At 44.7% G+C, this 24,764-nt stretch overlaps 2 protein-coding genes across 3 annotated transcripts in view; one reads left to right on the top strand and one right to left on the bottom strand.

Annotated features, from left to right (window-relative positions):
* The first annotated feature begins 17,163 nt into the window (after nt 1–17,163).
* On the top strand, nt 17,164–22,477 carry LOC123092909 (peroxisomal nicotinamide adenine dinucleotide carrier). Of its 2 annotated transcripts, XM_044514763.1 has the most exons (12): nt 17,164–17,471; nt 17,555–17,643; nt 17,734–17,826; nt 17,905–17,979; nt 18,144–18,274; nt 19,189–19,243; nt 19,723–19,878; nt 20,348–20,416; nt 20,502–20,609; nt 21,281–21,349; nt 21,944–21,998; nt 22,177–22,477. In XM_044514763.1, the coding sequence occupies exons 2-12, from the start codon at nt 17,563–17,565 to the stop codon at nt 22,371–22,373; spliced, it is 1,089 nt and encodes a 362-aa protein (XP_044370698.1). In that variant the 5' UTR covers nt 17,164–17,471; nt 17,555–17,562; the 3' UTR covers nt 22,374–22,477. The 2 variants fall into 2 exon arrangements, with proteins under 2 accessions (XP_044370698.1, XP_044370699.1); XM_044514764.1 differs by lacking the exon at nt 19,723–19,878.
* Nucleotides 22,478–23,967: 1,490 nt separating this feature from the next.
* LOC123090177 (uncharacterized) overlaps nt 23,968–24,764 on the bottom strand; it is a 3,727-nt gene continuing 2,930 nt past the window's right edge. Inside the window, exon 4 of the mRNA XM_044511595.1 lies at nt 23,968–24,012. Coding sequence (XP_044367530.1) covers nt 23,968–24,012 — 45 coding nt within the window. The remainder of the gene's footprint in view (nt 24,013–24,764) is intronic.

Below are 24,764 nucleotides of genomic sequence, written 5' to 3' on the forward strand. Positions count from 1 at the left end.
AATATGTTTGCTTTCACTTCAGTGGAACACATTCCTACACCTTGTTCTGACCATGTCATGGTATTCTTGAAAGTTGAACCAGATCCAGGGCCTAGTGGTGGAAGGAGTAGGTGTTATGAGGTTTTCTGGGAGAGGGATTTGGGCTTGCCTAAAATCATAGAGGATGCTTGGGCTGCAGTAGGCGAGGTTCAAAACATGGCTCAACTGAGAGATGCTTTAGCTAAAATAATGATGACGCTTGGATCATGGAGTGGAAAATTGTAATGTGATGAGTGAGTTAGCAAAGTCACATACCCAGTTGAAAGAACTATTTCATATGAATGCAGATAGGGAGGAAATAAGAAGGGTGACGGATAAAATGAACGAGCTGTTATATCAAGAAGACATGATGTGGATGTAAAGGTCAGGGATATCTTGGTTAAATGAGGGAATCAAAATACAAAATATTTTCAGAGCAAGGCTGTTGGAGGGCAAGGAAGAATGAGATTCAGAGTTGACTGACAATATTGGGGTAGTGCATTCAGATTTCGCTTCTATGGGGAAGCTAGCAAACGAGTATTTTCATGATATTTTTTTTAGCAGATACATCTTTGGATGCAGCCCCTGTGGTTGATCTCCTTGAGGCCATGGTCACACCAGCTGATAATATCAAACTATATGCCTCATTCCCGGACAAGGAGATTTCAGACACAATGTTTCAGATTGGGCCTTTGAAGGCACCAGAACCGGATGGTTTCCCAGCTCGGTTCTTTCAGCGGAATTGGAGTAAAGTGAAGGATAGTGTGATAGCAATGGTGAAGGACTTTTTTTTGTACAGGGGTTATGCCAGAGGGAGTCAACTCCACGTCCATTGTTCTTATACCAAAAATCACTAACCCTGCAAAATTGTCTAATTACAAGCCCATTAGCCTCTATAATGTGATATACAAGGTAATCTCCAAGTGCCTGGTGAATAGGTTGAGGCTACTTTTGGATGATTTAATCTCGGTTGAGGAGAGTGTGTTTATTCCCGGTAGGATGATTACCGATAACACTCTAGTAGCTTTTGAGTGCATCCACTACATTACACAGGAGAAGGACCCCACAAAGAGTTTCTATGTGTATAAGCTTGACCTCTCAAAAGCTTATGATAGGGTGGGCGGGGTTTTCTTGAAGCAAGTGATGCAAAAGTTAGTGTTCTCTCAGCGATGGATTGACTAGATAATGGCATGTGTCACATCGGTGAGATATTCTATTAAGTTAAATGGAACTCTCTTGGATTCATTTGCACCGTCGTGTGGTTTGCGGCAAGGGGATCCACTTTCACCATTCTTATTCTTGTTTGTGGCGGATGGTCTTTCAGCCATTCTGAGAAATAGAGTTCAAAGAGGGGATATTTTACCTATTAAGATTTGCAAAAGGGCGTCGGGTATTTCCCACTTGTTGTTTGCTGATGATACAATGTTGTTTTTTAAGGATTCTAGAGAGCAAGCAGAAAATATGAAAGCAGCACTAGACTTATATGGTTCAGCTACTGGTCAAAGCCTAAACTATAACAAATGTTCCATATTCTTTGGCGAAGCATGTCCTGTCCTTGTACAGGAACAAGTCTGAGATGTTCTACATGTCACAAGTCTAGTCTTTGAGGAGAGGTATTTGGGTCTTCCTACCCCTGAAGGACGGATGTCAAAAGGCAAGTTTCAGAATCTTCAATCAAGTCTCACTAAATGGCTTGTTCAAATGGGGTGATGGGCTGTTGGCCCAACCAGACAGGGAGGTCCTAATCAAGTTAGTTGCTCAAGCCTTGCCGACTTATATAATGGGAGTGTTCAAACTTCCTTACTCGGTGTGTGATGACCTAACTAGGATGGTGAGGAATTTTTACTGGGGGTCGGCGAATGGAAAGATGAAAGTGCATTGGAAAGGATAGGATCATATCATGCAGCCCAAGGACAAAGGTGGTGTTTGCTTCTGGGGTTTTCGCTTATTTAATCAAGCCTTACTCGCTCGCCAAGCATGGAGACTTATTTCTAGGCCTGACAACTTATGCGCTCAAGTACTTCAAGCAAGATACTATCCTGCAGGTAAACTTGAGGATACTGTTTTCACGGGTAATGCTTCATCATCTTGGCAGGCCATCAGTCATGGACTGGAGTTACTAAAGAAAGGTTCAATATGGCAAGTTAGTAATGGGAGAAGCATAAGAGTGTGTCACAATTGGATACCTTGGCCATTTTCATATAAGCCTATTTCACGACAAGGGTTATGTCGTATTCGTTTTGTTTCAGGCTTGTTGGCTTAGAGCTTACAAGTAGATGCCCAGTGTGTGTGGAGTGGAAACATAGGCCAAATTTCATCCATTTATCAGGTGTTAGTACATGCCGAATCTGTACTTGTCAATGGCTAAAATATGGAGGTTACCCGATATCCAGACGTTCGTTAATATTGGGAAGGAATGTCTCTTACAAGCCCTTGCACCGATGAGTGCACTGGAACAGAGTATGTTGTTGATGATTTTTTGGAGGAGCTGGTATGTGTGCAATGAGTTGGTTCATTCTAAACCAGCCCCACCAATGGATGTTTCAATTAGATTTCTGCAGAGCTACATGGAGTCCCTGATGACCATTAAGCCAATGTGCATGCTGACCCTGGGAAGGGGACAACTCATGTCTCTTTGGATCGTGTCACTAAAACCGCGAGAGTAGATGCAGCGGGTCGTGGTGGGCTAAGCCGTCGTATGGTTGGGCCAAACTAAAGACAGACGGGTCTTTCGTCACGAGTGATGATACTGGAGCAGGGATGATCTTGAGAAATTCTTCAGGTGGGATTATTTTTTCGGCTTGTAGAGCATTGTTTTCGTGCAGAGATGTATTGGAGGCTGAGTTATGTGCTTGTATGGAGGGGCTCTCTTCTTCGCTTCAACAAATGGAGCAGCCTATTGCAATCGAGATGGATTCTTCAGAGGCTGTGTCTATGATCACATGTGGAGGAAGTGACCGTTCGGCATATGTTTCCCTAGTTAATGAGATTCGTTATCTCTTATGTCTTCGTCATTCTTGTATTACTCATGTTTCGCGGTCGCTGAATAAAGCGAGTGATAGTTTAGCGACTTTTGGTAGAATTCACAACAGAACCACGACCTGGATTGGGTCGGGTCCTCCTCAATTTTTGGAATTTGTAGCACTTGAATGTAATGATGGGTTGATTGAGTAATACAAGTTTTGATTCCGCAAAAAAACGGCACTCCACTTCCTCTCCCCACATCTTCAATAGAAACTTATGGATTGGGGTTTAAAGTCTGTGCTCCATCTCACCTCATTTAGTTCCCATCACATCCTCCAGGACGGGTGGGTGGCCTCCTCTGCTAATACAAGACAAGGAAAACGAAGCCAGGCGATGATTCATAAACTTCCATTGTTATTCAATCCATCTGATCAAACCTATGATTCACTTCATCCAGTCCTAATATGCTTCTTTTATACATTTTCCTGAGGGTCCCTGACAACAGATGAATAATGCGAGCAACATGTAAAAATATGAGTTGTGTCTGTTCTCTAATGCCATAAAGTTCAATATATCTCATATAATCGTCTTTCCTTTTAGCTCTTTGTTTCACATATCAAATGCTAGATGTGTAATGATTTACAAACCTCCATGCCTATTACATTCCTTTGATTAAATTCCCTTTCTCATCAGATATGGAGCAAAAAGAAAAAAAATGATTTATCGAGGATGATGCCCACAAATCTAACATGTATCACACCACTCACATGCCTATAATGCACATGGTTTCATAATAATTAGAAGGAGTATATGCATGGTATCCTTTTATTCATCAATTGGCTTAGCCCATAAGAGAAGTATCTTATCTTATCTAAAAGAAGGAAATGATACGAAGATAGAGGAGATACAGAAGTACTAGCTTAGTTTTCCTGAAGATTCTGTTAATTTTATTTATTGCTGCAACACTTTCAGTATTTTGGAAATGAATCATTTTTGTCTATTCATCTATCCACTTATACACTATGTACCTTTTTTTGCTAATCTGTGCAGAATGTCGTAGCTACAATACATTGTTCTTTGTATTTGCATGCTTAATCAACTTTCTGACTAAAGCTCAAGGGAACAGGACAATAGTCCCTCCAAAAAAATACAAGCAAGAGTATGCGTTACTTCGCATGGCCTATATAATTTTGTTCCTTCGGATATTGACAATTATAGATATTCTCCTTACACAACAATGCAAACAAAAAAACCGAAAACCAACTATTAACAATTAGAGTAAATCAAACATGCAGACCAAACATGATAAATTTTTATTCCAACCTTTCGTATCCACCGATTTGTGTTACTTGCGACTTTAACAATGCTACGTTTCGCAGTACACAACTATCAGATAATCAAGTACACATTTTCATTTCTTCATGTTTTTTACAATCAAATTTCATCCAAACTATCACAGTGTTGCTGCGGGAGTACCTAAGAGATTCATCCTCATTATGTTGACATGCAGCCTATCACTACTAGGGAAAAGGCTAGCAGCAGCGCGGGTTTTAGATGTGTCAGTAGCGCGGGTACCCGCGCTACTAATAAGGCGCTACAGCTAACTCATAGCAGTAGCGCGCGCGCACCCGCGCTACTGCTACACAAGTGTAGCAGCAGCGCGCTTAGGTGAAGCTCGCTACTGCTAGTAGCGCTAGCGCTCTTTGGCTGGACGCGCTACTGCTACTGTGGCGCTGCTGCTAACTTTTATACACTCGCTACTGCTAATTTAAGTAGTTTTTTTGGCATATTTGTTTTGTATTTGAACAGGCTTTGTAGAAGAATCTTTAGCACATAGAAATGTCATCATGATACACATACAAATGCCTGCGAGACCACAAATGTAATCATAGCATGTACATACAAATAGTCTCATCATAATCATCATCCAACACAAAGTGATATCTTGTCATCATCTCGAAAATAGCGATACATGCAAGTCTCGAATACTTGCAACTACAACAACGTCATCCATCTAAACAAAGGTATACGCAAGAAGTGCTATCACTATGAGTGAGAGCGGAACTATGCAGTACATGAGGTGGCGGTTACGAGTCCTCTCTCGCGCTAGCGTGAACCTCAAGTAACTAGCTTCTCCTTCTTGTCTGCTTTTGAAGCCTTTATGGCTGGCGCCCGTGAACCCATTCACTTGCGCCTGACACTCATGCCACTCGTTGTACACCCCCGGAACCTTCCCTTTGTACACAACATAGCATTTCCATCTCGCCATCAAGAAACTAGGTACCTGTTAGAGATGCATGTTCATGAAGAGGATGTACAATCATATATATGCAACAAAATATACTAGAGTAACACCGAAAAAGAAAGGGTTAGCAACTAGATGCAACATATACAGTACGCAAATTAATTAACTAGAGGTACGCAGGTCATCATACGCAAACTAACAAAGTAGCGTTACGCAAGTTCGGCAGGGACCATGGACGATCACAAAGTTTCATCGCTACAAAAAGTATACAAGTTCAACCGACACATATCATCATCATCGGCATCATAAATCACTAGAAGTTCCATCCTTCCATATCATCGAGGACGAACCCTAGCTTCTTGAACGGTGTGAGGTCTAGACGTTGCATGCCTATGCGAGTTCGGACGTCAGCTCGCGATATAGGGCCGTGGTGGAACATCCCCTTCTCATCGACGACTTCTTTCATGATGATCGTCGCAATGTCGCTTTGGATGCGAAAGAAGTCATCTCTAAGTTTATAATTCGCTTCTCCATGAGATTCTAGCCACTTGTGGATATGATCATCATTTCTGCTGTTAATGCGAAGCTTTTGGTGATCCGTGTTGAACTGAATCATGAGATGGACGATGTAGAATCCATCCTTCTTGCTTGGTTTTGGGACATGGATGCAGGAGAAGTTAGTTTTATGCGCGAAACCCATCTTCTTGTTCCTTTGTTTCTTGATATGCACGTGGCCACCTCTAAAGCTGAAGCCTTGGAGAGCATCATCTAGAATATTCATTATGTGGGTGTAGTCCTTTTTCTCGTAGTCTCTGGAAGGGTCAAAATACACGGCGTGGGAGACTTGCGGGTAAAGAACGATAAGGACGGCGCGCCCGTTGCTGCGGGGAAAAGACACCTCAAATTATTCCCCATATGAGAGAGAAGGAATGATTGAAATGTACGAAAGGGTTGTCCGGAACTGACTTACTTTGGATGATAAGGCACGAGGACAATTTCCCGGTCCTTATTCTGTACCATGAAGTTTTGGAGGTACTCCCTAGCAGTTTCACGCTCAAAGTCGCCGAGACTCAAGAAAGACTCGTGCATGTAGTACGGATCCGCCACACAGATTTGCGAGACTTCTTCACTCTTCATGACGGAGCTCATATGTAGCGCAAAAAGGCGGACGATAGTAAAATCAAGCCGCCTTGTTAGAAACATCTCAAAGATATGGTCAAACCGCAGGAAGAACACCTCCGCGGGCCGTGTGTCGACGTAGCACTTCCCCTCAGGCACACGAGCCGCGTATGTCGGATATCCTGGATCCTTTGAGGCTAGTAGGCTTTTCTCAGTCGACAACACATGGTCGTGCAGTCTCCTGAGATCCCCTGATAGTGCCTCCAGCGGTTTCGGCGGTAGCATCGGCTCGCCCGTGAGATGGAACATGACCGCACCTTTCACGGGTACACGCTCTTCAGAATGCATCGTCTGGCTGCTGTGTGCTCTGGCTTGTTTGGAGGCAGTTACCTTCCCCGATCTCTTCCTCTCCTTTTTCTTGGGCACACCTTCCAGACCCTTCCTTAACCCCTGCCCAAGTGTTCCCGGGCTAAGTACTGAACGACCCTCGCGCCCGGCTAGTTGAGCCTGTGTTGAGGCGGCATCTTCAGGCGTGTCCTGTGAGGATTTCATGAAGAGAGACTTTTTGCAATCCATGGTACGACCCTGCCCGGGCATATCATCCATATCCTCATTAGCAAGCTGATAGCCCGATTCGTCATATGGTTGACTCATCATATCTATGTCACAGTCATACGCGTTTGTATTGAGGTAATCCATAGGGTCGACCTCCGTCTCATCATCCATTCTCTGTTCTACAGGAGAAATTACATCAGCCAGTACTATTGCACCCCCTTCATCATGTCGTCCGCCGCTCTCACCCGGCACTACAGGAGCTGGTAATTGCGTAGGCGGGGTGGTGGTCTCCGCACATGCTTGTTGATGTGTGGTAGTTATTGGTGTGCTCTCGGCCGGCTCCAGACGAATAAGATTCTTTCGGCCATAGCAGCACCCAACCCTTGCAGCTTCCAATCCGCGGCAGGGTCTCGTCGTCCGCTCCCACATGCTGTACTGGAGGAGGCAAATCCTCGTGCCCCGATTTCACACTGGTCAAGCTAACCCTGAAGTGCTCAGCGGGGATCGGCTGGTTGTGGAACGTGCGTTGAGAGGGGTCCATTATCATCCCCTTTCCCACGTCCACCTTCTGGCCTTTGATCAAGTAGAGTATGGTGCACGGGGTTTCTTTCGCCTGCAAACACATATGTCTGTGGCGTAAAACAACCGAAAGGCAACAAAAATGGAATATTATCTATATATATATATATATATATATATATGTTGGTGCGACATGTAATTACCGTGACGGCGTCGAGCTCAGCCAAAGACGAAGGCCCACCTAGCGTGCCTGAGACTGAGGACGGGCTGCTATGAGCGGGAGCGGCTGCGAGAGGAGGCCCGGTTGCTTGAGCAAGTGATGGTGCGATGGTGTTGTTGTTCATGGAGTTGCTCGCGACGAAACTGGGCATCGGGAAATCATGTACCGTCTTGTCTGGATTTTCCTTCGCCCAGTTGATGATAACTGGAACCAAGTTAGTAGCGAAATCATTTCTGCAGGCAGTTACAGCTGCATTGACTGCCTGCTGTAGCAACTCATATTTGTCCTCGGCTGCTTTTTTCGCGTCCTCAGCTGCTTTTTTCTCGACCGCAAGCTTCACCTTTGCGTCGATGTCCGCCTGACTAAACTTCTTTTTCTGCTTCTTGGCCTCCGGGCCATCATTGTAAAACACCTTCCACGTGGCGCCGTCTCCAGCGCCGTGCACACGACCATATTGCGGCCGCTGGTCCAACGGGAGTCCCTTAAGTTCGTTCAAGGCCCGGTTGAGAGGGGTGTCCCACTTGGGCCTCATCGGAGAAGTAGGGCTTTCGGCTGCAAGCCGGTGTTGCTTCTCCAGTAGTCTAATCAATTTCCTCGTGATCTTGTCCGTGTAAAAAACCTTTTTCTCCTTGTCCCACTTGTAGCGGGCCCTGATGAAGTCATGCTCCAAGGGGTTGGTGAACTTCGCGAAGGGGTCTGGGAGACCCGCGGCTTCACGTTCCGCGTCCTCCTTATCCCATATGGGCCTTTTACCGAGGTAGCCACGGCTTCTGAGGCGATGCTTCCCCGTGTTCCTTTGCTGAAGGCTTTTGAATTTCGCAGCCTTAGCCTTGGCTGCCTCGGTAGCGCAAGTGTCCTTGAACTTTTCGAACTCCTCTTCCGTAAGTGTCGGATTTTCCTCCAGAATCTTGGACAGGGGTTCATCAGCCTCAATAGCTCGTTTCACCCTCCCTTTCCAGGAGGCCAAATCATTGCTGAACATGCCCATGGCGTGATTGTTAATCTTTTTCATCTTCGGATCATCCCACGGTTGTTCTATGTTATCATCCCGGTCGGGGAACTTGAATCTCTTGTGCAACTTCGTTAGGAGCAACTGCGTCAAATGTTCTTTACTCCTTAAGTCATCGTCGTTGATGCTCACGCATTCCCGTAGGATGCATCCTACTTGGTTCCCATAGCACTTGCGAGGTTCTTCCGGCTCTAACGGCTCAAACTTGCCAGGTGCCATCTTTGTGATCACAAGTCGTCCAATCCCTAGTTTGTTAGGTTTTCGTATCCTCTGCTTCTTATGCTTCCTCTTTTCGGTAGCGGCATCGGGGCCGGTACCTTCCCCGCCGGTACCTTCCCCACCGGTCTCGGTGCCGCCATCGGTGCCGGCGCCGTCGGTGTCGATGTCGGCGTCAGTACCATCATCGAGGCCGACCTGCAAACCTTGCTTAGCAGTCAAATAGTCGAGGTACTCTTGTTCACCCTCATAATCCATCTCGTCTGCATCTTGGTCAGAAGGCCCAGTTTCTTCGTTGTTCGACATGTTTCCTATGATTAAGTGGCCTCATTTATTTCTAAAAGTATGAATAAATGAGAAATGACATAAAAAGAAATCTATGTGCCAGCACTCGATATGCCAACTATGTAGCACAAATCATGCCTTTATTCACGGGAAATTTCGGCATGACCTTTGCTAAAAAATGGACATATCGAGCGCCTGAAATTCACCGGAACGGAAATGAATCAACATTCCGGCGTAACATAGGCCACTCGGATCATTTTCCAAACATGACATGTCCAAAACATGACATATGCACATATCACATGTCCAGTTCAAATTTGCATATAAATTCAGCTAATTTTGAAACCTAGCTAAATTCATAACTAAATAGATAACCTAATTAATTAACATAACCGAAGAACCCTAGCAGAGAGGGGGGGTTTACAGAGAGTGCAGGGGCGAGGAGGCAGGCCCGACGACGGCCGGCAGGGGAGAGGAGGGAGGCGAGGGCCGACGGGTCGGGGGCGAGCGCGCCGGGGTCGGGGGCGAGCGCCGGCGCCGGAGTCGGGGGCGAGGGCCGGCCGGGTCGGGGGCGAGCGGCGGGTCGGGGTCGAGGGTCGGGGGCTATTGCCGGCGCCGGGGTTGGGGTCGAGGGCCGGGACGGGGGCGAGCGCCGGGGTCGGGGGCTAGCGCCGGCGCCGGCGGAGTCGGGGCGAGCGCCGGGGCCGGGTCGGGCGCGGCGGTGCGACGGGGGAGAGAGAGTGGGGATTTGGGGGGAAATGGCGGGATGAAGCAGGGCGAGTGAGAATTTTGGGTTAAGTGGACGTAGCAGTAGCGCGTTACGTCAAAACGCGCTGCTACTAACATCAGTAGCTGCAGCGGTTTAGGTAAAAAGCGCTACTACTAAATTCAGTAGCTGCAGCGGTTTATGCAAAACGCGCTGCTACTACCGTTGCTACTGCCAGTTTTCCTTTTTCTTTTCCTTTATTTTATCCCACTTTTATTTCCCGAGGGCAGTGAATGAAGGGAGGGCGATATATATTGCATCATTTGACGGTTAAATATGTATGCAAAATAGGAACATATATATTACACATCATTGGACCCATGCATAATAATGGCTAAGTGTGTATACAAAATAGGAACACACACACACATATATATATATATATTACACATCATTGGACCCATAACATACGTTTCCTCAGTGCTGACGTTTTCGTTTTTGAGTCAGCTTCTTTCCCTTCTTGTTCATCGAAGAATAATTGAGCCCCCCATTGTGACTTTGCCTTTTCCATGGAGTATGATTTTTCTTAGGTAATGTAGTATTGATTCTTCTTTTGACGTATACTTCATCATCATCGTCATCTTCCCTCATTGGGTTGCCGTACTGATCATAGTCTTCCTCGTTGGCGACTCCATCCATTCCAATGATATTCTTTTTGCCTCTCCTCACGACAACACGGCTGGGATTGCGCGGGTCAGTTATGAAGAAGCATTGTGTCACGTGCTTAGCGTGTACCCATGGCTCATTTTTTGCGATAACGTTCACGGTAGCGCTCTTGCCGTCGGGTATAGTCATGGTAGTGAACATCCGTCTTTCTCTTTCGACATTCTTAGCCCATCTGACACGGAACATCGTCGTGTTGTGCAGTCCAGAGTAGTCAAGCTCCCAGATCTCCTCGACCCTTCCATAAAATCGTTCAGTTGTGTCGTTGTCGCTGCCGGTCATGCATTCCATCGTCACCCCTGAGTTCTGATCATCACTGTCCATATCTTTTGCCTCCGTGTAGAACGTGTATCCGTTGATATCATATGCTTGATAGGTTACGAGGTTGGGCGAGGGGCCATGTGCTAAGGCGTATATGAGCAATCCGTCCTTAGAGCCCTCCTCCGGGGGATTAGCAATAATATGCTCTTTGAACCAATGCAGGAAAGTGGAGTTGTGCTCTCTAGTAACTTCGGCGTCTGTCGTGCATACCCCCCGGTCACGATACTTCTTTGCGATAATTTCTTTGTGCAGTGCCACGAAAGGATCTACCTCGTCTAGGTGTTGTAGCACTACAAGGTTTGCTCTATCAAAGTCGCTGCGTCGATCTGAGTATGCCACGTGCAGTTCCCTGCGACCGTTGCAGTGACCATCTCCTTCGAGCCTCCCATCGTGCTTGTTAACGGGCAAACCAACACTAGCACCAGGCGGCTGGTCTGCGCCATATAGAAAATTCTCACAGAAAGAGATGCACTCTTGTGCCAAATAGCCCTAGACGATGCTTCCATCCGGACGGGACATGTTATGAACGAATCCTTTGATGATCCCATTCATCCTCTCAAACGGCATCATGTTGTGCAGGAATGACCGCCCCAGGTCTATTATGTCATCCACAATATGGACACACAGATGCACCATCACGTCGAAGAACGCGGGCGGGAAGTACATCTCAAGCTCATTCAGTATCACAATGATCTCTTCCTGTAGCCTTTGGAGCTGCTTCACACTGATCGACTTTCGAGAGATGACGTCGAAAAAGTTGCAGAGACCAATAAGCGTGTCACGGACGTGCTTGTCCATTATCCCTCTAAGGGCAACAGGTAGTATCTGCGTCATCATCACATGACAGTCATGAGACTTCATCCCGCTGAACCTTTTCTTGTCCGTGTCTAGATATCTGCTTATCTTGCCACAGTAACCGGAACTAACTTTGACTCTGGTAAGGCACTTAAAGAATTGATTGATCTCAGCCTGACTTAAGGTGAAGCAAGAAGGGGGGCAATAATCCTATTTCTTTATTTTCTTGACCTTCTTCTCCCGTGCCTCCGTCTCCGTCTCTGTCTCGTCTGACATTTTACGGGCCGGCATGTGCAGATCTTCCCTGATTTTCAAATCTTGCAAGTCTTTTCTTGCCTTCAGCCCATCCTTGGTCTTATCCGGCATGTTCATCAGTGTTGCGAGCAAGCTCTCAAGGACATTCTTACAGATATGCATTTGATCAAGGCAATGAGGTGTATCGAGTTTGTGCCAGTACTCCAAGTCCCAGAACACAGACCTCGTCTTCCATACCTTCAGCAGCGGCTCCGACGCCTTTCTCATCGTCTTTCCCGGCGCGGGGCTCTCCTTCCAGTTTTTCAACAGCTCACCGATTTTGGCACCGCTCCGCTTACGTGGAGGTCCTCGATGCTCAGCGTGACCATTGAATAGATCTCCACGGTTTCTCCACGGGTCGTCCTGTTCAAGCCATCTTCGATGCCCCATGTACACGATTTTCCCAGACCCGCCATCTTTCCTTGACGTTAGCTGCTGAGACGTCGTATCATCCATGCACCGTGTGCATCCGCAATATCCATGGCACACCTGGCCTGCCACATATCCGTAACCGAGATAGTCCTGCACTGTCGTGATCAGCGCGGCTCTCATGTTGAAATACTCACCTTTGCTGGCGTCCCATGTCTTGGCCGGTGTTTTCCATAACGTGTCTAACTCCTCTTGAAGTAGCCCCAGATACAAATTAATATTATTTCCTGGTTGTTTCGGCCCTCGAATAAGCATGCTCATGTGAATGTACTTCGATTTCATGCACAACCAGGGGGGAGGTTGTACATTCATACAAACACGGGCCATGTGCTATGGTTGGTGTTCTGGTTGCCAAACGGATTCATGCCATCGGTACACGCGCCGAGCACGATGTTCCTTGCATCACATTCAAAATACCGATAGAAGCTGTTGAACGCTCTCCACTGGCTTCCATCCTTCACGTGTCTCAGCTTCGGATCATCTCCATCGTCGGGCTTCTTCCTCTCCGCGTGCCAGCGCATTAGCTTTGCTTCCTTGGGATCTACAAAATACCTCTGGAGACGGGGAGTGATCGGTAAGTACCATACAACTTTCTGGGGACATTTCTTCCCGGCCTTCTTATATCGAGAAGCATTGCACACCGGACAACTTGTTTTTTCCGCGTGCTCCTTCCGATAAATTATGCAATTGTTGATGCATGCATGGTATCTAACGTGTGGCAGATTAAGAGGGCACACGATCTTCTTGGCCTCATCAACACTAGTAGGACATAGATTACCAGCGGGAAGAACATCCTTTAGGTACTTGAGATGCTCATCGAGGCTAGTGTTGGTCCATTTGTTTTTAGCCTTTGTCTTCAGGAGTTGGAGCGTGAAACTCAAGCGGGTCACCTCAGGATTGCAACCATCATACAATGGAGTGTTCGAGTCTACCACCAGTTGCTCCAGCTTAGCCTCCTCTCTAGAAGCAGCTCTCTCAGTACTCGTCTCCTTGCGAAGCAATGCTTGAACATGAGGGTCCTGCACAATTGAACTTAGTACCGACGAACTCTGCTGCGTGGAGTCCATGCCGTTCTCTCCGCCGCCATGTCCGGCCCCTTCTCCTCCGCCATGTCCGGCCCCTTCTCCGCCGCCATGTCCGGCCTCTTCCCCGCCGCCATTACCGACCATCTCTTCGTCTTGCCCCGTGTCATCATTGCCTGCCCCGTCGGCATCCTCAACATCGTCATCCTCATCTTCAATTATCCACCGAGTATAGCCATCCATGAAACCAGTCATGAGCAGGTGCGCTTCGACACGACCATCGTCATGGGGGTCGAGCCAAACTATTACTTTGCATTTTCGACACGGACATAAAACCTTTGTCCGGTTATTTTCTTTCATGTCCTGCACCGCCAACCGCAACCACCTGTCCACCATCGTTCCACTGACCATCGTCAACTCTGCACGGTAATAATAAACAAATTGATTATAAAAATGCATGCATGCATCAAAGTCATAAAAAAATTTGGCATGATCTTCCCTAAAAATAGGACATATATGGATCTAGAGTTTGCCCGGAATTCATCGAAACGGAAATAAATCGACATTTCGGCAAAACATAGGCAACTCAAAAGCACAATTTGGCGGCGTCAACTCATGCCACACACACAATTTCCACAAACATATCACACACACATAAACATATTTCCATTTTGCAAAAGCATGAAATTTTCATCACCTTTATCTCGATCGAGATCGAGCACACGGTGGAGATGATGTTGTAGGGAGATCAAAAGTGCACAAAGCTCTTCTTGACAAATATAGATCTAGTTAGGGGGCAAATAGGTCATTTAACTAAATCCTACATCTACCTAGCTACCTAATTTGGGAGGAGACAACTTCAACTAGTGGAGGGGGAAGGAAAAAGAGAAAGGAGATGCATTAATGGAGGTGGTGTAATTATGTAGGAGTAATGAAGAGAGAGAAAGGTGGATAGAAGAGAGAGAGTAATGGGGGAGAAGTATTGAGGAGAAGAAGAAGAGTGAGAGTGAGAGCATGTGATGGAGGTAGGGGGAAGGGAAGAGAGGAGGGGAGGTAGGGGGAAGGGAAAAGAGGAGGAGGAAGGGAGGGACGGGTGGGGAAAGGTGTTGGGTTGGTGCGGGTTAGCAGTAGTGCGGGACATAAAACGCGCTGCTGATAAGGATTTAGCAGCAGCGCGCTTTGGGATACGGTGCTACTGCTAACTGGGACAAAAAAGTGTGGCAATTTGAAATTTACCAGCAGCGATCCCGGAAAAAGCGCGCTACTACTACATACTTAGCAGTAGCGCGGTTCTTGCGAGCGCGCTACTGCTACTTAGAGTTAGGTGAACACCGCCGGTCGATATTTGTAGCAGCGCGTTCTAGGCCGAGCGCGCTACTGCTAAATCCTTATCAGCAGCGAGTTTACAGGACACGCGCTACTACTAGTTAGCAGCAGCACTCCTTTTTGAACCGCGCTGCTGCTAAGATTCTGTGTATAGGCTTTTCCCTAGTAGTGTATCCATATCATCAAGTAGGTCAACCATGTAAAAACCCTTTCCCACTAATTTTTCATGTGCATACAGCTTGCCAGGAGTAACCATTAACTGTTTTTTTCGTCTCACGAACAGCCACGTCATCCATCGACTCCAAACGTCCAGTACAAGTCCCCGTGTAACCATTTGGTTAGACTTTATATGTTGATAGTGCGATTGTCTGATTCTGAACGCCCAAATGACCGTCTCTTCTCATTCTCATTTTCTTGCGCACCTTCTTCATGTCTCTTTTGCTCCCCACAAGCCACGAAATTAGCTGGATGCCTTCGTCCCCTCAAACATTCGGTGTTCCAAGCAACTTTTTAATCCCAATTTGATTTCATTGTGTATTGAGAGTTGGCTCATCAAGTTTTATTTTTTAGGAATCCATTATTATTCCCATGCAAACTTTTAATCCCAATTTCATTCCATTGCATACTCCAAGGTAGCTAATCATGCTTTTTAACGACATAGCTAAGCTTAACCAAGAATTAGAGCTACCGGGTATATTGTGGTAAATGGTTGCAGCACACTACACATGGTTGACCGTTGAGAAGAATGATTAACTCAACATTGGGCCTGATGAATTCATTCCCACTATCTTATTTATGTTAACATGTAGCCTATCCGCATCATCAAGTAGGTCCACCATATAAACACCTTTTCCCACTAATTTTTCGTGCTCATACTTCCATTAAATTTTCATGCACATGCAGTTTGCCAGAAATAACCATTAACTTTTTTTCCGTGCACTCTCTATGTATGTCTTGACGTCGTCCATCGACTCTAAACATCGAGTCCCTATCCAACCACTTGGTTAGACTTCACATGTTGTTAGTGCGATTGTCTGATTCTGAGCACAAATGACCGTCTTTTCTCATTCTCATTCTATTGTGCGCCCTTTCCATGTCTCATTTTCTCCCTACAAGCTATAAAACTGCGCTAGATTCCTTCGTTCCCTCAAACCTCCAGTGTTCCAAGCAACCTTTTGATCCCACTTTGATATGGTTGCATATATATAGGTAGCTCATCAAGCTTTTTCTGTTTTTAAGAATCCACTATTCCGCACAACCTTTTAATCCCAATTTCGTTCCATTGCATACAGCCAGATAGCTAATCAGTCTTTTTTATGATGGACTAAGCTTTATCTAATGGGGAAGCATGCATGGTTGCCCCCCGCACCATGAATTAGAGCTACCCGAGTATATTGTCGTAAATGGTTACAATACACTCACATGTTTGATCAATGAGAAAAATGATTTACTCAACAATGAGTCAGGTGATTTATAAGCGACCTTCTTTTTCATACAGAAAATTGAATTATGAGTGAGCTCACATTTTATCTTTCTATGCGAGTACGCTTTTTTTTTTATGAATGCACATCTATAGTTGCTATAGTTGTTTTAGCTTTAGCCAAGGTTTGAAATGTCTTTGTCGTCTCTAATCAACGATCATCTCACATCGCTTCGCTGATATATTGTCAATGTAACAAATTAACAAAACAAAGATCACACTCATTTTCGGCATTTACATTAAATTTTCTTTAGATGCTTACTCTAAACAATATTTCTTTCAAACAAAATTCTTTATCATCAATTTACACTTTGTTTCGTATTTTTAAACATCAAATTATTTGTTAACAGCTCTCGCAGCAACATGTGGGGTATCATCTAGTTCCTATCGGGATCAAACATTCACATTTGAAAGAAAATATATATATATATTATTACTTGGTTCATAGGATAGGAATCATATGACATAGAAAGTGAGCTGACATGCCTATAGTGAAAGAATGTCATTGATGCATACGGTACGAATTTTTTTCATTGAGTCTAAGCTAAGACATCCTTTAGTTTAGAGGAATTTAATAGGAATTCTAAAGGATAGTAATTTGTTGAAAAAACTTCTTTGAAGCCTTTGGCTTTAGAGGAATGGATTCCTATTCCTATGTACTCCCTCACTTTCATAATAAGTGTCGAGGTTTAGTTCCACTACATTTATTATGAAACATGGAGTAGGATATAAACCAATCTTTCACATTTCAAAGAAAAAAAAAACATTATCCTAGACCCAATAAAAAATATTATATCCTATGAATCAAGTGCGATTTATTTGCTAATAGGAAATAAGATGCATGTCTTATCACTTCTATGAACAAAGGAGGCCTGATCCCTATCACAAACAAACAAAAACAAAGGGGGCCTAAAAATGTCGACGGCGAGAGGATAGCCCAAGCCCATCTGACACCCTGACTCTCTCTTCCCCTAATCCCCGCGAAGGAAAGCGAAATGTGAAAAATCGCGGAGCACACCCTCGTCCCCGTCGTCCGCCAGTGCCAGTGGCAACCAATTCGATCTCCCCTTCCCTAAATCTCGCTCCACAGTCCGGCTCCGGGCTCCACACGGCGCGCCGACGGCCAACCTTGGCGCCTTGTCTCGCGTTCGCGGCAGCTCGGCGCAGCGGTGGGCGCCTCCGCCGGCTGTCTCCGCCGGACAAGCAGTAGCGTTCCAGTAGCAAGGTGACCCCGTTATCAGGCACTCACTCTCTCGACTGGCTCGGATCAATTTGCCACACTGCCTGCTGATTGCGCCCGATTGTTAGGTTGGAGCATGTCGAGCGCGGTGGTGAGCGGGCTGGCCGGCGCCGGCGGCGGTATCATCGCCCAGATCATCACATACCCCCTCCAGACCGTACCAACCTCTGCCCCCTCCCGCTACAACTAGTTCCACTACTCTCCTCTAATCAGCTCACTCGCCTCGCTTCCTGGTGCGTCTCGACAGGTGAACACCCGGCAGCAGACAGAGAGATCAGCGAAGAAGAAAAAGGCCGGTGGTGGTGGCTCTGACGCTTCCACCCTCTTCCAGATGCTCCAGGTGATTCCTCTTAGGTTTATCATCATTTATTTACAGTTGCCAATGCTAATGTCCTAGTGGTTAATTGGGGAACTGCAGCTGGTCCAAACGGAAGGCTGGGGTGGGTTGTACAGCGGCCTCAAACCCTCACTTATTGGCACCGCTGCCTCGCAGGTAAACTACAATACTTTTGTAATTTTTGATCTGTTTTTCTGTCTGTGCAACATTATTCTCGAACAATCATGGATCTACGGTGTTCTTTCCCAGTACGTGACACTTGGATAATTCCATCTAGTCTGATTGACTTATGTATCATATTTGTGGGTTTTGATTTGCAGGGAATCTATTACTACTTCTACCAGCTTCTCAAGAACAAGGTCGAAGATGTAGCAGCTGCTCGTGGGAAAAAGGGCCTAGGGGATGGCACTGTTGGGATGTTTTCTTGGCTTGTTATTGCAGCTGTTGCTGGGTAAGTCAACCTACCTGCATTCGTTCAACAGACCAGTCACTCTTTTTTTTCTTGAAATAAGAATGAAAAAGAAATCCTGGATGGGGCTGTTCAGTTATCTATTGGTGTTAGTGCAAGAGGGCATTCCAGCAGCATGGATGTAATCAAACAAAGGCTTTTGCAGAAGAGTTGTGCGCTTGCCTGTGGAAGCTTTGACTTTGACATGAACATGTAAATGTTCACTGACTGTTGAAACTTGAAATCATTTTGAACTAGATAGCAGATGATAATATGCAATTAATGCTAATGTATGGGCAGCTATGAACCTATGACTGTTGCCCTGATCCTGCCTGTGACTGACCGAAGCAATGGTTCACATTAAGCTGTAAGCTTGTAATTCTGTCCAGCCAAGGCTGTTTCTTTTCTGATGAATTATAATTTTATATCATATCCCAAACTCAATCACCTTACACTCCTTTATAGTAGTTGTCTAGTGGATTATATCCCCTTCACAATGAAAGATGTGGCAACTTCTAGATGAAATTTATCTTTAGTGAGTACACTCAGGTGACATGTGTTTAGTTGGTTGCAGGGACAAATATAACAGGAATAACCAACCAGGGATGAACATAATGCGTAAACTACTAAATAATAGGAATATTCCATAAGGATATCAGGGTTCTATTTCCCCTCAGCCATCTAGTTCCATTACCTCTGTTGTAGCGCTGCAGTCCTTTCATCCAGCTTGTATCTGTTTGGATTATGCATCTTTAAGTTATTCATGAATATCATGCCGTGTGTTTCAGTTCTTGGCAGTTATCTTGGTTTATTTATTGGTAAAAACTGAAGCATCTCTATGAATAAGAAAAACCGAGTTGCATGAGATACTGAGATTGATCCTTAGGCATGCTCATGGAATCCTTTCTCTGCTTCAGGTCAATCAATGTTCTTCTTACAATTCCAATATGGGTTCTTGTCACACGCATGCAGGTAAACTTTATTAAACGAACTTCCTTTAAAAATTTGGCACGAGAACCACTGAATTCGTTGAACAAAAGAGTTACCAGAAGACTACAAGATTCGAAATAGGCTTAATGAGACCCTATTGTGGTGAAGCAGTGATTTCCACTACATCCTAATACGTGTGTACTGTGTTTGCTTTGTCTTTGATGATGACAAGGAATCCATGAACGGGTCCCATTCCATTACCAAAGCACAATGGTTACTACTTATTAGGCCATGCCATCCTTTTGTGAAATTAGTTGAAAGTCCATACGGTCGTTACCAGGCCTGTACTAGTAATGCTACCACTATTACAAAAAACTGTGCAGAGGTTTTGCACACTCTAAGAATAATAATTATAACGCAACCACTAATAGTTTGCAATTTGTCTATATGCTATTCATAGAAAGTAATGCTTTACTTATATCTGATCGGTAGATGATTCCCCCCCCCCCCCTACTTTTCAGACACATACACAGGCAGAAAGGAAGGTGATAGAGTCCAAGAGGGAGCTTTTGCTTAAGGAAATATCCAGGGCCAATCCAATAGATGCTCATATTCTTAAGGATAGATTAGCTAAGCTTGATTCTGAAAAACCTCGCCCATATGGCACACTTCAAGCGGTGAGCACTCTTTTTCTCGAGATGTCGGATGTTCTTACTATTCGGATTCCTTAAATAGAAAATACTAAACATAGAAATTAAAATACCGTTTCTGAGGGGCCACAGCCATATATCTTTCTAAAATGTAATTACTGATGATATTTCTGCTGGAATTGTTGAGTTTAAACTTGAAGTTACATTAAGCTTGCCTGTAGAGCCTACGAGCACCAGACAGGCCGAGCATTCATCTAGATCCACTCCACCAACTATTTAGTCTCGAATTACATTTGTTCGATCACCTTATTTCTGTAGGCTTGATTACTGCACCCTATATGACAAATATCATCTGCTAAAACTTCCATCTATATATTTGAACGGTAACGATGACTGGCATTAGAACGACGTTGTGTCCAGTCTTGCTAATTAACTTTCTACTTCTCAACTGAAGTTACGAGACATAATTATACTTACTACTATCAGTGTTAAACAGATCCGGGAGGTCTATCGTGAATCAGGCATAAGTGGATTCTGGAAAGGACTTGTTCCGACACTAATTATGGTTAGTTATCTGTTTCAAGAACATCAGAACCAAAATTTAGTGGACATATATGTAATTCCATTGGTTGAACCATGTGAACCTTCAGGTATGTAATCCATCAATTCAGTTTATGATATATGAAACACTGTCAAAGCGTCTCAAGTCAAAGCGGTCTGGAAAGCGATTCCCCAAGAAGAATATCACTGCTATGGAGGTAAGGGATGTTTATCTATAGCTCATGTCTCTATGTTCACGAATATATGTTATTTTGGACTGTTTAATTACTGACTGTTAACTGTCTTTCTAGAAGCTTTATTTTTCTGTTTCTAGAAATTTGCATGTACCTGTGACTGTCTTCCTAGAAACTTCTTCTATGTACTATTTATCCAAGTGCAGGTTTGTATCTCTTATATATATGAATAGTAGTACTTGCTTGATGCTTCATATAATAAAAATTCTTCATCGGCGATGCAGTTATCTCAGATTACTTCTCTACAATTCTAGCACATTCCCTTACATGATTGTATTTCAACATACACACTGGTTATTTGAGAAAGCTAGATCATTTAGTGGCACAAAGGGCCAGGACAGTATATATACTGTTTTTAGGCATGCTTGCATGTTGTACAATGTCCAGCTTGGGAGGTGACTTCAGGGAGGAGGATCCTTGACTCCTTATTATTTCTTGCTCCATTTTGGTACAAATGCAATGCATATCTGTTATTGCAGTTAGACAATTAGTTATTTCTCTTTGTCTCGTTCCACATCCCAGATCTATATTTGTTTGTTTGTACTTCAAATCCAAAGCTAAACGACAGTACAAGCTTTTGGAAATATTCTCACATATATTTCTATATTTCATTCTCAGTATTTTCCCTTGAACAGGTATTCTTAATAGGTGCAATGGCAAAGCTGGGAGCTACTCTTGTGACCTACCCGTTGTTAGTGGTCAAGGTAAAAATATATTTGGCAGTTCATCACCTGCAAAGTTTATCACTAATGTGCTGCCCTACCCATACTTATCTGAAGCACATCTTTGAAAAATAATTTATGGTAGAAAGATGCCCCTAGTTAGAAAATTTTGGAAAAATCTGAAACATATGGTATTTGTGAACTTATCCAAATGAGTCAATTAGATTATACCAAGTTGAACTGCAAAGCAGACTCTAATAAAAAGGGGTTTCTTTCCATTTTGTTACTTTTTTTTTCTCAGTTCTAGCAAAGGAAGTACTACTTGATCTCCCGCAGTGCAGTATTGAGAAAAATAGCCTCATCGGTAGGCTCACCATCTAGTACCTGACGCATAGCATCATGAATGCCTGGTCTGTCATCTATGTGACCACACAACAGCATGGAAATTTCACTCAAAAAGAGTATAATCTAGATCTGCTGTGGAATGTGAATGCAACTAGTTGCACCTTTAAAGTCAATCAGGCATGCATGCAACTACACAGCCTATTCGGGGTGGTTTGAAATGGGGTTTACTTTAACGGCAAAGAAGTTATGTTATGTTCAATCTGTTTTGATCATGTATTTTATCCCTTGCAGTCTAGGTTGCAGGCAAAACAAGAAATTGGCAGGAACGCGGCGTCCAGATATACAGGTATCTTTTACCAGCATTTAACCAAAACTTGTAAAAAACGTCGGAGTTTTAATGGCTTTCTGAACCAGTGTGCTCTGATTGTGCACGATCTGCTGTATCCTCGTTTTATGTCTTTGTGCATCTACTCGTGTCACCTCTGTTGAAAAGTGGCATGAGACTGACCGCTTGTATTTACCAGGTACATTAGATGCAATATTGAAGATGATTCGCTACGAGGGATTGCACGGATTTTACAAAGGAATGGGTACAAAGATTGTACAGAGTGTTCTTGCCGCCTCGGTCCTTTTTATGGTGAAGGAGGAGCTGGTTAAGTTTGTAGTTCTTTTAGTTGCCAGGAGTAGGACTCTGCTTCTTACTAGATCTAACAAACGATAGATCTTGTTTTCTGATCAGATTATTGTATTGTCTCCACATGTAGTATTCCTTTTGAAAATGCACTTTCAGTTCTTTATTAGTCAGAAAATCTCAAGTATCTCTAATTGCTAAAGATGTTCTTCTCTGTCGTGCCCTCTTATTTTACTGCCTCGTAGCAAGATGTTCAGGGGGGTCCCCTCGTAGCAAGAGGGCAGTAAAATATAAATCAAGCATCTCTAATTGCTAAAGATGTTCAGGGGATCCAGATACAAGTTTGGGATCCCTCGACATTGGCAGCTAACAAACGGGCTACAGTATCAGTATTACTCTCTCTAGGACAGTGCACACGAGGCAGTCCTAGCTATGAAGGCTACACTCGCAAAGAGTAGCTAGCGAGCGAGGAGATCCTTGAGCGCCCTTGCTTGAGCGACTCTAACTCTCGACGACGGCGGGCATGCTCCTGACGTCGTCCATGGCGACGCGCACGGTTCGGAGGGGGTCGTCGCGGGGGAAGTTGCCGTTGTAGATCACTTGGAGGAAGCCGTCATCTGCTGCTGCGTCGGAGACGACGCGGGCGGCGAGCCAGAGCAGGAGGCAGTGCCCCGTCGGCAGGACCCCGGCGCGCGTGCGCACCTTCACCGTCATGCCCTTTTTCACCCGGACCGACGAAGATGGCATCTTCTTCTTCTTCACTTGCTCTGCCCTTGATCTCGTCTGTTGGGTCGACGTCTCCATGCCCATAGTGGCAGCTGGAGATGGAGCCGGCGCGGCCGGGGCGGTGCACCTCCTCTTGCTCTTGGTGACCTCTCCCGTCGCCGTCGGTGCGTAGGCGGGCGCGTGCAGGGACGATGGCTTCTCGGTCACGTGCGCGGACGACGTGCTCTGGATCGACGCGGCCTTGCTGATGATCCCGCTTCCGCCTTTGGGCGCGGCGGCGAGCTTCCTGCGCCGGTGGAGCTCCCGGCGGATCGCACACCGCTCCGACGACGCTCGCTTCGCCATGAGAGCCGGCATGGCTTGGTCTTTGCCTCTTTGGCGGTGGTCGCGGAGAAGATCTACGCTGAAAAAGAGGAGAGGCGCTATGCTGTATATCAAGCTCGCACGAGGCGGTGGCCTCGCCGTGTTGGCGTCGGAGTGGGACTGACCGGAAGCGTTGGTACGAACTAAGCAATGGCGGGGAAGCGGGAAGCCTAGTTACTAACGGATTAGACATTTGACTGACTGATATTCGGATTCGACTGCACGTAGATTGCAGCTCAATGGCCCGATGAGCTCGATCGCGTGTGTCACAGGGGATCTCCTGATTTATCTTGACTAGTAGAATGTCTGTGAGTTGCCACAGGCCTTTTAGAAAGAAAAAAACTTGTTACATATATAAACATAATGTATGCATTATGTCAAATTTTAGATGTGTAGAAAAAATGAATTCAACTTTACTTGCAATGTATTAGGTAAAATAATTTAATTCAACAATTATATTAACTCATCTGATGCACAAAATAAAAGGAAGGGGTTCAAAAAATATAATAACTCTATCGTGCATTGCGTTACAAATGATAGTTAGCATCTGGACACCTTTAATGTACAGGTGCTATCTATCAAATGATCGGTCGTGTCACGGAGCATGCTCATTGTTATTATCAATATCAATTAAAGACAACTATTGTTATTATCAATATCAATTAAAGACAACTAGTAAGCATGCACGTGCAATGCACGAATAACAATACATAGGATTTCCTTGTTCGTAATTAGCAAAATCGACACATCAAAGGCAATCAACGGGGTGAACTTCTCCATAGAGAACATATGGAATATTTATTGTGCGTATAGTAAAAATGGAATCAAATATTCCACGATGTTTCTGTTTTGTAATGAAACTTCATATCATAGGACTTATGATGCGATTAAGCATTGTACAAATGAACATGGTAGAGATGGAAAAGGGTACAAAAGGGAAAAATAGGAACATAGTAAATGAGCCCCGAATGGTAAACTTTCTCAGAGGTAATAATTGATTAAGGGTCATACATTGTCGCAAGGCACAAGCAATGTCATTTAAAACAGTGGAAAATAAGTTAAAAAATAATATGATTGTTCATGGTTCTTACATGATGAACCACAAATCTTTCCAAAAATAAACAGGGGAAAAAGTATCATATAGTTCTCCGTCCGATCCATATTACCTGTCGCTCAAACAGATGTATCTAGAGATATTTCAGTACTTGGTATATCCATTTGAGCAACCAGTAATATGGATCGGAGGGAGTATATGATTTTAGAACAAGTTCATGTCATACATGCATGAGAATAACGCCCGATTCACAAATCAACATCAATCTTAACACGTAGACCAATGACAATTATAACCATGCGGTGCCACGGAACAGTTCACCAACCTATACTGATCAC

This window comes from Triticum aestivum, chromosome 4B (assembly GCF_018294505.1).
Source record: "Triticum aestivum cultivar Chinese Spring chromosome 4B, IWGSC CS RefSeq v2.1, whole genome shotgun sequence".
Taxonomy (NCBI): Eukaryota; Viridiplantae; Streptophyta; class Magnoliopsida; order Poales; family Poaceae; genus Triticum; species Triticum aestivum.

Coding starts and splice junctions, on each gene's coding strand:
- LOC123092909 (XM_044514763.1), top strand. CDS start 17,563: ATGTCGAGCGCGGTGGTGAGCGGGCTGGCCGGCGCCGGCGGCGGTATC. Junction 17,827..17,904: donor CCCTCTTCCAGATGCTCCAG/GTGATTCCTCTT, acceptor GGGGAACTGCAG/CTGGTCCAAACGGAAGGCTG. Junction 21,999..22,176: donor CGCGGCGTCCAGATATACAG/GTATCTTTTACC, acceptor TGTATTTACCAG/GTACATTAGATGCAATATTG.